This window comes from Pholcus phalangioides, unplaced genomic scaffold (genome assembly GCF_987345545.1).
Source record: "Pholcus phalangioides strain wild (caught in Gottingen) unplaced genomic scaffold, Ppha-v1.0 ptg000008l_1, whole genome shotgun sequence".
Classification (NCBI taxonomy): Eukaryota; Metazoa; Arthropoda; class Arachnida; order Araneae; family Pholcidae; genus Pholcus; species Pholcus phalangioides.
The window spans coordinates 31,786,122-31,801,034 of NW_028301601.1; the positions used below are offsets into that span (position 1 = coordinate 31,786,122).

General features: G+C 35.5%; 1 protein-coding gene across 1 annotated transcript in view; it reads left to right on the forward strand.

Moving 5' to 3' along the window:
* LOC149084186 (uncharacterized) overlaps nt 1-14,913 on the forward strand; it is a 248,694-nt gene that overhangs the window by 219,142 nt on the left and 14,639 nt on the right. Inside the window, exons 4-5 of the mRNA XM_089234531.1 lie at nt 9,703-9,836; nt 12,692-12,893. Of these exons, the coding sequence (XP_089090657.1) occupies nt 9,703-9,836; nt 12,692-12,893 (336 nt within the window). The remainder of the gene's footprint in view (nt 1-9,702; nt 9,837-12,691; nt 12,894-14,913) is intronic.

Here is a 14,913-nt window from a genome sequence, read left to right on the forward strand (position 1 = left end):
GTGTTCGAACGCGGATACTCTGGGGGAGAGTCCAGCACGATGCTTACACGACCGCACAGCGGCCCAGTTGCTCATAGCAATCGCTTCTCCTGCCGTGGCTTATCAATGATTAGGTTTTTTCTTCATGGTGCTATTTGAAAATCCTAGGATCCTGAGGAAGGGAGGGAGGGGAAAGATTTTGAGAACTATTAGTACGCAACACACGTACATTAATTGTATGCAGTATAAACAATAAAACACATAATTCTGGAACCAAAATGGAGAAAACGTTTTTTCTGCCGAATGTCGCGATTTTGGTTCTGCGATTCCCCAAGACAGCTAAATATTCGTTTCGTAACTAAAAACTATATAAATTGGGAGTGGCTATGGATATTATTAAGTTCGTTTATTGTTAGTTATACCAGGAGAAGGTTCATCATACACACACACTTTGATTTCTTATCCATACCGTCTAATTCAGAAATAAAATATACATGTTATTATCATAGCCATGTTTAATCATAACACACAGGGTGGGCAAAAAGTCCGTAGATCAAAAATTCATAAAAACCGGAGAAATAACCGAAATAAAAAAACGGTTTGCGGGGTTAGCATTGCTAGGTCGTCACGAGAATTTTTTTAAGACAGGAAAAAATAAAATAACTCTTAAACAGCTGATAGAGGTAACACTGACGTACACAAGTCAAAGAAAATATATGCAGATAACGAACAGAATGCCTACAAATTGTTCATTACAGCTGCCTGTATTCCACATGACCACCACCACAGGGAATAAACAAATCCGGGAACGGTAGAGTTTTATCAGGTCCACATACACGGTTTACAACGGTAAACTGGTTTTGGATTAGGAGCCCAAGTTCTTATAACCTCCTAATTTGCATATTTCCGCCGAAGTCGCTCGTATCAGCACCACCTATAGTCTGTTTTTTAGTTATTTTTTATCTGTCGAAAAAAATTCTCCCCGACCTAGCGATGCTAACCCTGCCAACCGTTTCATATTTCGGTTATTTTTGCGGTTTTTATACATTTTTAAACTTTTTACGGAATTGCCCACCCTGTATTATAATATCGAGAACGTTATATCAGTATAATGAACTCAAGTTTAAAGGAATGTACGCATTTGCATATTGCGTTGCATTACTATTACAATATATCCACACGTTATTCGAGGTTTGAGTAAGTTATAGTTACTTCAACAATCCTTGTGTACTAACCACGCAATGAATAATCAGCGACGTACACTTGTAAAGCCAGCGTCAATAAAGCTCGTGTGTGTGAACTACTGCGACTATTATACGCGGCTTACTCAAATGAGATCAACGCAACGTATGTGAGAGTTATTACATCAGATGACGACACCTATAATATTGGTGAGGAGGTCCTGGGTTATATATATATATATATACTTAGCTCAGACGTGTAAGTTAATCGCACCGGCGTGTCGTATACGATTAGGTTCACCTAAACCGCTAAAACCACCCTTCATTAATTTTAATTCTGGGAGCGCGAGAGATGTCAACAATTCCATCGAACCAGTAATTGCTCTAAGATAATCTAATGCCACCGAAAGCAATTATTATCTCGTCTCTTAACCGAGTTTGATGATGATGATGATGATAATGCGCCTGCCTTGCGTTTAGGCGAATCGCGTTCATCTCTCACGGCGTGGCTATCCTTCGTTTCAGCTGGCGTTGGCGTAAATCTCGGATTCAATCACAAAACCAATAGGATACTAAAAACTGGATTATACAAACAATCATGTTGCTGTATCGGTTACGACACCCATACTCTAGCACCTAGAATATTATTCATTCAGTCTCAGAACTTACGGATATCCAGCGGTTCTGGGTCGGTTCACGGATTCTTACACCGGAAACGCCCATTAATCAATCAATCATTTTATTTCGCATATAGGGAAAAACCCGTAGCCAAAATGGTTGGCAAGATAGCATAGATACATATAGTCGCATTACAATAAATGGCATACATGTAACAAATTATGAATATGTGCATTGACATATATTGAGTTTTTTGGGAGCTAGAAATTTAGTCAGCAAAATTTATTTGTAACGCAGAGTTCGAAATTATACATTGACTTATGCAGGACCGGTTACAGCTCAGTTTAGAAGGTGTACTCCCTGTATTACTATAATATAATCGTGTCATCAGAGAAAAAAAAAAGTTTCTGATTTGAAGCTCAGAGAATTTTGTTATCCGAGACACAAAATTTGTCAGTGTGGAGTTTGGAACAAGAATTTAGATATCTATGTAGTACAATGGAAATTGAATAATGGGCATTCCATAAGCATACATCGAATATTTGATTAGACACATTGGGAGCCATTCAAGTATTACGTAAGCAGATTTTCAGCCATTTTTGACCCCCCCCCCTCTTGTCAGCAAAAGTCAGCAAAACACTGGCCGCCCCGTCAGCAAAATTTCGTCAGCAGATTAGAATATTTCATATCTTCAAAAAGGAGTGGTTGATGACGTAAGCAGCGAAACCCCTCCCTCCCTCGATGCTGACGTAATAATTGAATGACCCCTTACTACTTACCTATTGTATGTTTGCTAGAAGTGCAGAAGAGTTTTTCCCCTTGTCCACATTTGAAAAAAATCATAAAAAATGCCCCAATAAACCTTCTTACCTCTTTTTCTTTTCTTTTTGAAGCACAGGACGATCACAAAATAACCTTGTTGATAAACAAGCCTCTGATTCCAGCAAAAATCAATGAATGCGAATGGAATTCGATATATATAGGTATTTCAAAGTATGAAATTCTAGAATGAAGACAAAAGCAAAACCCTAGCTCTCGATCGTTAGTTACGATCACAACAACAATTTTTCAAAAAAATAAAATAACAACAATCACTTTTATGCATTGCCAAGTGATCCCCGCGGTGAGAAACCGTTTATGGCGTTGGAGCCGCTCCTGTAGCATCATAAACGCCGTCGCAAAGCATAGACAAAGAAAATCTTAGCTAGGGGTTGGTGCGCTAGCACCTCTGCGTTGAAGGCAGTCATGTGATCTGTATTGGTTGTTCCCACATGTTTCTTTGTCTGCATCTAGCGTCGGCGTTCATTCTTTCACAGGTATCGTTCTAATGTCATATATTATTATTTATTTTTTTTAAACACAGTGCAAATCACTTTGCATTGCAAATGTATAAAAGTGAGTGTTGCCATTTAAATTGCCAAAATTCTGTTGCTGTGACCGTAATCGCAAAAGCTAGGTTAGTGTCTCTCATTTCATTCTCCAGCGCATACTCCGAAGCACCCATATTTCGAATTTCATTCGCATTCGTTGATTTTTGCGGTCGCTTGGACTCGTATATCCGCGAAGTTATTTTTTGATGACCTTGTACGTGAATGTCTGCTGATTTTATTGATTTTGATGAGAATTTGTTTTGGTAACTATATAATACTAGAAGCCCGAATCCATATGTTGTCCAATATAGAAATACAAATTCCCATCACGACTTTTACTGCGATACACAGAATATCTCTCGAACTGCACAAAACTTTATTGAAAATATCGTCGTCTAATTCAAGGGCTACTTTATACCCATTCATTTGGAACAAGTAAGGTTGAATCTAAAAATATATCACACAAGCGTTGGTTGTGGTGTGTAGCGGCTCTTGTGATGTTCCGCACGTTTGGTCATCACTGTCTCTCTCTCCGCGTGATTTAGCTGATGACCTGAAATTATATAATAGATTGCATTGCTGAAACTTGTAGAAGACGTTGTAGACTAATTGTTTGGTTCTGTTGTGTTTTTGAAGGTTATCACCACAATTAAATGTCATTTTTTCACTCTTACCAGATCTGGGTCGTTTTCTCTATTATGGATTGGAATCCGGTATCTAATGACGACTAAATTACTCCGTATAACTATACTGTAGTAGTTTCCAAATTTTTGTAAGAAAAGCAGCGAGATGTATGCATATTCACAAAGATTTCTAATAATGAACTATTTGGAAAATTCAAAGTATCTATGCGTTGTCACGGAATAATCCTCATATAATACGTGACAAAAATGCAGCATATAATGTTAATTCATGCGAAGTAGTTCTGATAATTTTCATCAGTTTCATACGTGAAAAATGTTATGACCATGTACACTGAAACTCGGTTATTCAACGAAATTCTGTCGTTGTAAGTTAAAGTTTTCAAGACGTTTTAGTTATGGAAAATGTGAACAGATGCAGTCAAATACCATGCACACACACACGAAATCATTTCATTATCATTTGAGCGATCACATTGCATTGAGAAAAATAGAAGGGATTGGGATTTTATAGATATTCATCATAGCCAATTCTTCGTATGACAATCATCAGCCGGGATCACCAGTTATTGACGTTGTAGCTAAAGTGCCGTGACAACCGAGTTCCACTGCTATGGCTCTGATAATCACGAGGAAAAAAACATAGCATTGATGCAAACATGTACAGTTTAATTCTGAACTGATGAGGTAGCTACGTGAGAAATTCAAGACACGTGTGAATCCGCACAAAATAGTATTTAGTCTATCCACTGAGTGAGAAAATCCCAAGTATGCAAATAACTGCAAAACAGTTTTGACTCGTTAAATTTGACGACACGTATGTAAATTACTACGCCTGGAACCGCAATCAAGTAGATGGGAAACATACTCGGATAACTTTTATGTGAATATTCTTTTTACACTTTAGATGCACAGAGAATATATTTTGAAATGTGCACGGAGAGAGAAGCACAACTGAGGATAAACCGTGGGGTCTTCCTCTATCGTGTATGTTTTAATGAACACGCATTTAGTGAAACAACGGCTCGAATATTTGAAACGACCGGAAAAAACAAAGCACCGACGAGAACGTCTCGCCGGGAAAACAATACCGTCCCTAACACAATATTCTATTGTTCCGTAAAATTCCAGGCCCTTTTTGGGACCAGGAGAAATCAAAATATAAAGGAAAAAGAAGGGGGACGACGACATTCGGAGGCATCGAAATATTTGATGCGCTTCCCATTTATGGAAGCGATTCCCAATCTTTTGTTTGAGTTCTCTCTTTTCTATGCCCACCTTCGTCAACATTGCTATCCACGCTCACCCCCGCCCCCTCCCTCCCATGGACATCTCCGCCATCCAGTAGAATATTCGGTTTTATTGCCGATATAAAACGACATTTCAATGCCTTTTTCGGAAAAGAGGTAATGTACACAATAAACACGGGGGTTAATATCCATTTCGCTGATTTTAAATCCTTTTGGTGATTCGGCTTTAGAAAGCGGGACATTGAACGACGACGGCGAACAAACATACCTATTTACTGTATATGTTCTGATACGGGAACGGGGGTGCACTGGAAAAGTATTTTTTGGTACAGTTTTGTTCTCTAGAAAAGGTATCGAAAAATTACGGGATACTTCCTTTATTTTTCTGAATCATTTTTCCATGTGATAACATTTTTGTTCTGATTTTAGGTAACGGTTTACTTATGATGTGATATAACAATTACAAAACAACACAAAAATCGCATTTTCCAATAATATTCTCGTGATCCGTAAGGTTCATAAGACAGTGTTACCTGATGAAATACTAAAATGGTTCAGTTGATGTAGCATTTTAGAACTTTGGCTGCATAATGTTATAATTACTTCAGTTTTGCCTTGTATTTTATTTAAACCCTCTACATACGGGTTTTTAGCAAAAAAAGACAATCTATGCAGTTGAGGTGCAAGCTGTATCTACAGAGCTGGTACTGTATGCTTGAAAACGGAGGAAACATGTGGTGAGAGAAATGTGAATGAAGTAGATTTGTAATTAGTATTGTCTCTCTGCACATACATCGCCTGTTTATTGCTTACGTATAACCCTCGGTTAAATGAATAAAATCCTCAGGAACCAAAACGTTCTCTCGTACAGAAAGTACTAAAGTACTTCGCTAAATTCTTTGAATAGTTTCACCAGTTGGTGGTTGAGAACGCACAAGTGCTGTAAGTCCAAATGTGGTTGATGTGTACTTCGTCACATAAAATAACTAAGAATGGTGGTACTTACTTAGAAATGAAGTTGTGCACATCCAAGCTGATAAACTAGCTTACAGATGGCATATAATTTTCCAGACACGCTAATTGCTGGTAATCTCCAATGCAAAAATGTCCTGAATATTTTTTTCCAAATTGAATCCCCACTCCCAATTGTTTCGCCGCACAATAGAAAAAATTCGACGATGAAACGATGGTGAACGTTATACGGAGCATCGACTTCAAAAAGCTCTATCTTTCCTTTACGTGGCAGTTATGAGTGATAATTTGATGTAATCATATGGTACAATAAAATTATCCTCAGCGATAAATGTAATTACACATTAACCGCTATGTACTTCTTTTTCTGAGTCACCTCGTTGGGAATTTTGCCTATTGTGGCATTGTATTTGTATATCTACTGTTTTTATGAAATAAAACATACGAAAATGTTGCTAATTAAAACATACGAAATATCTAAACTTAGAGCCGCAAAATGTCTAAACTGTTTTTACTACATTGATTATTTTTGTTCTCTGTAGACCATAGAAAGCACTAGCATTTTCGATATAAGTAAGTCTCATGAAATCTTCACAAACCTCATAGCTTCATGCAACGGGTTGAAATTAGGAAAATGATCGTGAAAAGAAAGGATCTGAGCTTATGAAGAAAAAAAATTAAAAGTTTGGTACACGAAAAAAAATATATATATATATGTAATAAATATATAAACACAGACTGGATTTGCCAGTCTATAATTTCTGAAGCTCAGATCTCAAGCATAGCAAAAAATTCTGATGAACTTTGGCGGAGAATCACCATTTTCAAACAAAAATTAACTTTAGCGAACTTATTTTCCTAGTTATTCGTCATCACTAAAAATCTTGACCTGGATGGGATGACCTGGTTTGCTAAAAAATGAATTTTTTAGTTCGTTTTAAATGGTGCTTCGAGGTATTTTAAAGTTGTCTGCAGCTTGCCGTTGGCTTATTCCACAGATCTGATTGAATCTAAACAATTGTGAAGGTGGTCATTGCGGTAGTTTGCATAACTTCCACTTCCAAACGATTTCTTGTATTTATACACCACATTTCTAGAACGGAAAACGAAATCTTAAAATACGATAGACATAAAAACACATCATTGTTCAATACATAATTACATGTTTTCAAGTGCACGCAAATTGTCAAGCGTTGTAAAAATACTACCTACTTTTGCTCATCGAAATATAAGGCTACATTACCTATATCTTATACGTAGTAGGGTGTATAAGATACATGGGTAAAGTTTTATCAGAGCTCGGACTTTAAATCAACGTTTTCGGAAAGGTAAACGAAACTTCAATCATACTATAGTTGAAATTTTCAGTAATACAAGGTGAGCAAAAAGTTCGTCAAAACATTAAAAATGAATAAAAACCGGAAAAAATAACCGAAATAAAAAATGGTTGCAGGGTGAGGATCGCTAAGCCACGGGAATTTTTTTATGACAGGAAAAAAAAACCTCAAGAAACAGCCGATAGGTGGCGATGACACAAGTCAAACAAAAGATACGCAAATAACGAACTCCAAATCGTTTATTGCAGCAGTATGTGTTCCACATTACCACCGCCACAGGGCATAACACATTTCCGACGAGTCACAAATCCAGTAACGGCAGAGTGCATCCTTGTTCACATACACCGTCTACAACGGTAAACAACCGTTGTTGGATTAGGAGCGCAAGTACTGATAACCGTCTAATTTGCATATTTCCACCGAAGTCGCTCGTACCAGCGCTACTTATCGGCTGTTTTTTGAGGTTTTTTTTTTCCTGTCTTGAAAAAATTCCCATGACCTAGCGATGCTAACCCTGCAAACCGTTTTATATTGCGGTTATTTTACCGGTTTTTATGCATTTTTAAAGTTTATACGGACTTTTTTCACACCATGTATTTCATACATGTTTCGTATGAACGATTTATATCTTCGTAGATGAAAAGAAGTGAAATCTTTGAATAATGATATTTTAATTTAGGAAATGAGTTGCGATGTCATTACATAATTAATTAAACATGAAATATCACCAGGGAATTCATTTTTTGTTCTTATCAAAGATTTCTATACCTATCATATTCGCTCAAAATTGTTGTTCATCAATATGCAAATAACTACGATTTCGTAAATAAGATACTGCTCATTAATTAATTTATTAACATCCAATTTACAATGCAAATTAATTTATTTCATCTTTAATATGTTCAACTTCAATTATCTTACTGTATTAAGACTGCAATAATACAAAGGGGGGATTTCAGAAGATTTTTCTGGAGATTACGTCTATTGAATGTTAGACATCGTTTATTAGCGTATTGTTCAACGTGGGTGCTACATTTTTAATCGATTTTTGTCTTGTAAAAAGCATTATTAATTTTTTTTAAATAAAATACATTGTTAAAAGATCAGTGCATGGTGAAATATGCGGGACTTGCACAAATGAATGACACGAATTTAGAAAAAGTTATATTTTCAAAACCATTACACATAATATATACCGTGATACATAAAAATAAAGAAAAACATACGCAAATATAAACATACCCAATAGATAGCAGCACTTCCGTAAAACGCGGTGTCTGAAATTAAAAATGGTGACAATGGGAGGAAAACCTTTTTGTGTTTTAGAATATCTGTGTGTGTGCAAAGATTGTTCCCATTCTGCTCCTGTTCTGCGTAGCGCGCATTAAGAAATTGGTAACTGAAACAAAAGAATGGTTCAGTCGATTTCAGTCACTAGGTTCTGCGGATATACCACAGAAATGCAGCGCATACGTCAATAAAGTGATACGCAGAATTGGATGAGGAATGATTGCGCACTGGTCTAATCGAATAGATGTGAGACGAATCGGAACACAAAAGGAGAGACGCAGTAAAGGCGCCGACATACTACTATGAGTATTGTGTAGCCCTCTCAACCCCCTTAACGATCAAGGACGAAATATTTCGTTCAAACGCCAGCGGAAAATTGACAATCCAGTTTTCTGTTCTCTCTTCCTCTCTCCTCATCACCGCAAAGCTTTATTGTAACCCTATGGAGATGTTTTTCCTTCTGTTCTTTCTATACTCCTGTTAAGGATCTCCCCCACATACAATGCATATTTCTACTATACGCACGAAAAAGCGATAGAGACAGCCTCGCAGGGCGTGTGAGGGTGAAAAGAAATCAACTGTAGACCAAAGCGCTTGAGAGAGCGCTTCTCTTCAAGCGCTTTGCTGTAGACTTTCGGTCTTACTCTTTATACTCTATTTTTCTCTCTTCTACTTAGTATTATTTTTCTTTTCCCTCTTTCCTTTTCCTAAAATGTTGTAGAAAAGTTACCAATTTTATCGCCGATAAGTCAGATAGAGATCTTCCAAATTTTTTGCCGGAAGCCTGTACGTGAAGGAGTAAATACTTCCGAATTCAGATGATCAATTCTTATCGGTTTTTCAGAAAAATGCCGAATCGAGCCACTAACCTCAGACATGCTAGTCTGGACCTGAATCTCTTTTCTAATTCGTTTCACCGCTCGATTAAGTTCGGAGAAAACTGAGCCGACTAGACAAGAACTTTCTAATAGCTGGTTCAGTGGTACAGGTAGTACATCTTCATTGTGGTTCCGAATTGATAAAATATAGCTACGGGCATACCCTAAATGTCTCTTTTTTTCTAGTTTTGCCAAAAGACGGACCGACGATATCTGGTGTCAGGCCGCAGTATCAAGTCGGAGACGAGGTGAATGTGACTTGCGCTGCTGGACCATCCAGACCAGCTGCATCACTCAAATGGTACATAAATGGCAATGATGTGAGTATACACGGAATCATGTTTCAAAACACATTGGAGAAACTTGAACAAATTCGGCACAGGGTTCAGCTGGTGATGGCAAATGATGTAGCAAATAGTTGATATATTTATAGGAAGAAATACTTTCCCTTCATTCAGAAATTCGAATCCTTGCATCTAAGTTTGTATCTTCGAAATATATTCCAGTTATCTCTATAACAGTAGTTGAACAATAGAGGTCTATTTCATGGGAACAAGGAGTATTATAAGCTACATATATTCGTCATAGACGGAATCATACATTATTCATGGGATAACTTATAACGGCGAGATTCACATAATCTTATCGATAACTTTCGAAAACACGAGATTCCGGCGATAGCAATTTTTTGTTTTCGAACTTTACCTTGTTTTATCACTTACTACATTGTACTGTTTTCAAAACGACAGCAGTGGTGTTTTAACGGGCAAAAGTAACACAAAACCAAACAGGGACCAAGACTATTGAAAGTTTTCATTAATTCTGAATTCTTCATTAATTTCTTCAGTTTTTTTCTATAAGACTGCATTTTACTAATGGCAGATCGACTCAATGTTTCGCCATCATAAGACTTTTTTTACTGAATTTGGAGATAACATGGTTAAGTGTTTGGGTCGCGGGCCTTCCGATCTCAGTTGATAACACCGAGACGGCTCTGAATACCATTTCTGAACTCCTGAGAATCGCCCCTCCTCCGACGAGCCGTCCCATGGTATCTCATGCTGTGCCCCGTAACTTCTACCGTCCCCCTGATACGTCCCATCGCTCTCCGAGAGAGGATATGGTGAAATTTAGGAAATTTTTTTAGCCATCTTTTTCGTTGGTCAGACAAAATAAAAGACGTGCTGCCATCTACCTCCGTAATTGTAAATTCAAAAATCTATATTTTTATGAAAACACACATTTCGCTCTTATATAGAACTGATTGCAGATTAGATTAAAAAAAACAAAAAAACTATCATTTCTCAAATTATTTATGATTGAAAGTTTTGGTTGGATGCATGGATTCGTAAATTTTGATAGTAGTAGTAGTAGTAGTAGGAATTTTATAACGGGTCTGTGCCACTCGATGAAATTGAATCATAGGCATTCGACGTCAAGGTCAGGAGACCGTAAAAAAATCAGTATTATTCAGCAGATGGTACAGAAAAATATCTCGATTTTCGAAGGTGAGATCCAATCCATGCTCTATTGCACGGGCCTTCAAACTTTAGGGCACCGCGGGCCCAATTGAAACTTCCCACAAAGCCAGCGGGCCACTAACTCATGCAGATTAGCCACATCTCAATAAAAGGGGACTGGGAATCCAATTCGGCCTGGAGTTAAAACAGGGACGAGAATAATAATTTTTACTTATTCTGTAATTATTTCTTTTATTTATTCTGAAACCTTAATTAATATTTCTTATTAATAACCTTCTTATTATTTCTTTCAGTTACCTTCTTAATTCAGTAATTCTGAATTTCCATCATTTCCGGCATAATTTCTTTCACAATTGTGGAATTATTCCTTTCAACAATTCCGAGTTTTCATCAATTAGTTTTGAGGAACTATTTCTCTCGTTTATTCTAGAAGTATTTCTCTCATTAATTCAAAAATTATTTATTTCATTAATTCCGAAATTATTTATTTTATTTATTTCATTAATTCCGAAATTATTTATTTTATTTATTTCATTCATTCCGAAATTATTTATTTTATTTATTTCATTAATTCCGAAATTATTTATTTCATTAATTCCGAAATTATTTATTTCATTAATTTCAAAATTATTTATTTCATTAATTCCGAAATTATTTATTTTATTTATTTCATTCATTCCGAAATTATTTATTTTATTTATTTCATTAATTCCGAAATTATTTATTTTATTTATTTCATTAATTCCGAAATTATTTATTTTATTTATTTCATTAATTCCGAAATTATTTATTTTATTTATTTCATTCATTCCGAAATTATTTATTTTATTTATTTCATTAATTCCGAAATTATTTATTTCATTAATTCCGAAATTATTTATTTCATTAATTCCGAAATTATTTATTTCATTAATTCCGAAATTATTTATTTCATTAATTCCGAAATTATTTATTTTATTTATTTCATTCATTCCGAAATTATTTATTTTATTTATTTCATTAATTCCGAAATTATTTATTTTATTTATTTCATTAATTCCGAAATTATTTATTTTATTTATTTCATTAATTCCGAAATTATTTATTTTATTTATTTCATTCATTCCGAAATTATTTATTTTATTTATTTCATTAATTCCGAAATTATTTATTTCATTAATTCCGAAATTATTTATTTCATTAATTCCGAAATTATTTATTTCATTAATTCCGAAATTATTTATTTCATTAATTCCGAAATTATTTATTTCATTAATTCCGAAATTATTTATTTCATTAATTCCGAAATTATTTCTTTCAATAATTCTGGAATTAGTTGTCTGTCAATGTTTTCAACCATTTTCAGAAAATTAATGGCAGGCCCAGACAAAATGTTTCGAGGTCCCAATGTGGCCAGCGGGCTATGCGTTGAAAACCACTAATCTATGTTGGGAATGCTTAGTGCCTATAAAACAGGAGATTTTGATGTCCGTATCGCGTTTATGCGATCAGTTTCATAAAATATAATCGTGAGAATAACGTCTAAGAAGTCCTTAAAAAAACAACTATGAAAGTTATACCGAATGACGCCATGTTGCTCCTACTACAACGTAAATAGCGTGAGTTGATGTGATTGTGGTAAGAAACAAGAAAAATATGTTTTTATTTTTTATGTATCTATATATAATATAATAACTCTTTCTTTTTTTCTTTAGGCTCCTCCCGAGTTCGAGATGCGCTATAACCCCATCCGTCACAAAGACAGGCTATTAGTCTCGGTTCTCGGCCTGCGATTTGTTGCAGAACCGAGGCACTTCTGGCACGGGGCTATGAAACTGCGTTGCACCGCTGTCATTTCCCAGGCCTACTCCATGAGCAGCGAAGAAATCATTGTCGGTGATCACGCCAAGGCCTCACGTATGTGTTTATTTATCTCTCCTCTAATGTGCGCGAGTGTGTTTTACTGCCCGTTTCCCAGATGCACGAACATCAACTTCCCATCTCTTTCTTTGGCATCGACTTTTCGACCTTTAGTCTACATTTTCGTATAAATAATATCTTACAGAAAAAGTTGCTGCATGTAAAAATAAGAATAAGTTGAAAGTATAAATAAATATTCGTTATAAGGGGGTTCGACTGTATATATTTGAGCACAAATATTTTAAATCAGATTTTAAAAAAAATTTAAAACAAAAAGATACAAAAAATATATAACATACCAATGTTAGTGCCTAAGGCAGCCTGAATATATAGTGTGCTAAAAAAGCAACGAAGATGAAATTTGAAAGCAAATAGCTTAGTATAAAAACAAAATAGGAAGGTAATTTAAAATATTCAGTCGAGTGGAAAAATGATTTGAAGAAACAAAGCCATCTATGGGTTCTTCATCGGGGGGGGGGGGGGGGGGGGTTAACACGACAGAGAATGCCTGAAATACCAAAAACGTTTCTAAAAGCACTTAGGCCTGAGCCTTAAACAAAAGTGCTTGTTCCTCTACGTTTTTGCCAATGCAGCACATAAGTCTGTCAAATACAATCAACAGTGAAAATCCAATCACTCTGTACACACTTTTAACATAAATAAACTGCGAACAATAAACGAGAGATGCAGGAATTGAAAATACAACATGTAAAATAAGCTATATATATATATTAAGGCTTAAACTTGAATATTTTTAGTGATTATTACATCAAGTTGTTTCGAATTCGTGTTTTTCAGTTACCGTAATTCCCAGTAAATAAATAAGCTACTGTAATGTATAAGCCTATACCAAATATCTTGGTTTTTCCTTATACGCCGCACTTTTGTATAAGCTATGCGCACCTCATCTTCCGAAAACGGAAAATTTATACAGAAATAAAATTGAATGGGATTTTAACAGTTCGAATTTTTCTTCACAATCTTATAGTATAACGAGAAAGTATATACATTATTCTGAAATACAGTGGAACCTTTTCGATAATAGGCAACCATGGGTCTTAATTTTTTTGTCTGCTAACGGGAAGTGTTCGTTAAAAGAGTGAAATTCGATTAATGCGAATTTCGGATACTTCGAACTTTTGCGAACTCCGCTTGAGTTTTCTAGGCTTTAATGTTAAACTTTCTTGTTTAATCCGATTCGATTGTTTTAATGATTCGTAGTTGGACGAAAAAATCGAGATTTTTGTATGAGAAAATTTAGTTTGGAACCTCTACAAGAAGTCAGACTCTACTTTTCTCAATAAATATGTTAAACAACGAAATTTTAATGATAAATAAAAATTTTATGTACATTTTAACATTGTTCAACTGCTGAGCTGGACAATACACACATTGAGGATATTTTCCACTTGATACCGATTATATATTTTTTGAAACCTATAGATCAAGTATATTATTCAAAATCTGTATCTTTCTGTCTTTGTTAAGAGTAAGGAAAATATCGAAAAGTTCCGATAGTGGAATGTGAACACGTTAATGAAAGTGTATTTCCTTCATAACATAAGAATAATAAGCAATATTTTAGAAATACAGGGAGAGCAAAAAGTCCTTAAAAACTTTAAAAATTCATAAAAATTGGAAAATTAACGGAAGTAAAACACGGTTTGCAGGGTTAGCATCGCTAGGCCACGGGAATTTTTCAAGACAGGAAAAAAAAAAAAAAAAAAAAACAGCCAACAAGGTGACGTACACAAGTCAAAGAAAAGATACGCAAATAACGAACAGAATGCCTCCAAATCGTTTATTACAACAGTATGCGTTCCACATGACCACTACCACAGGGGATAACACATTGCAGGCGAGTCACAAATCCAGTAACGGCAGAGTGCAGCAGGTCTACATACACGATTTACAACGGTGAACTGATTGTGGATTAGGAGCGCAGGAACTTAAAAGCTTCTCATTTGCGTATATCCACCGAAGTCGCTACCGCCGCGGTTCATCCAAGAACTTCATT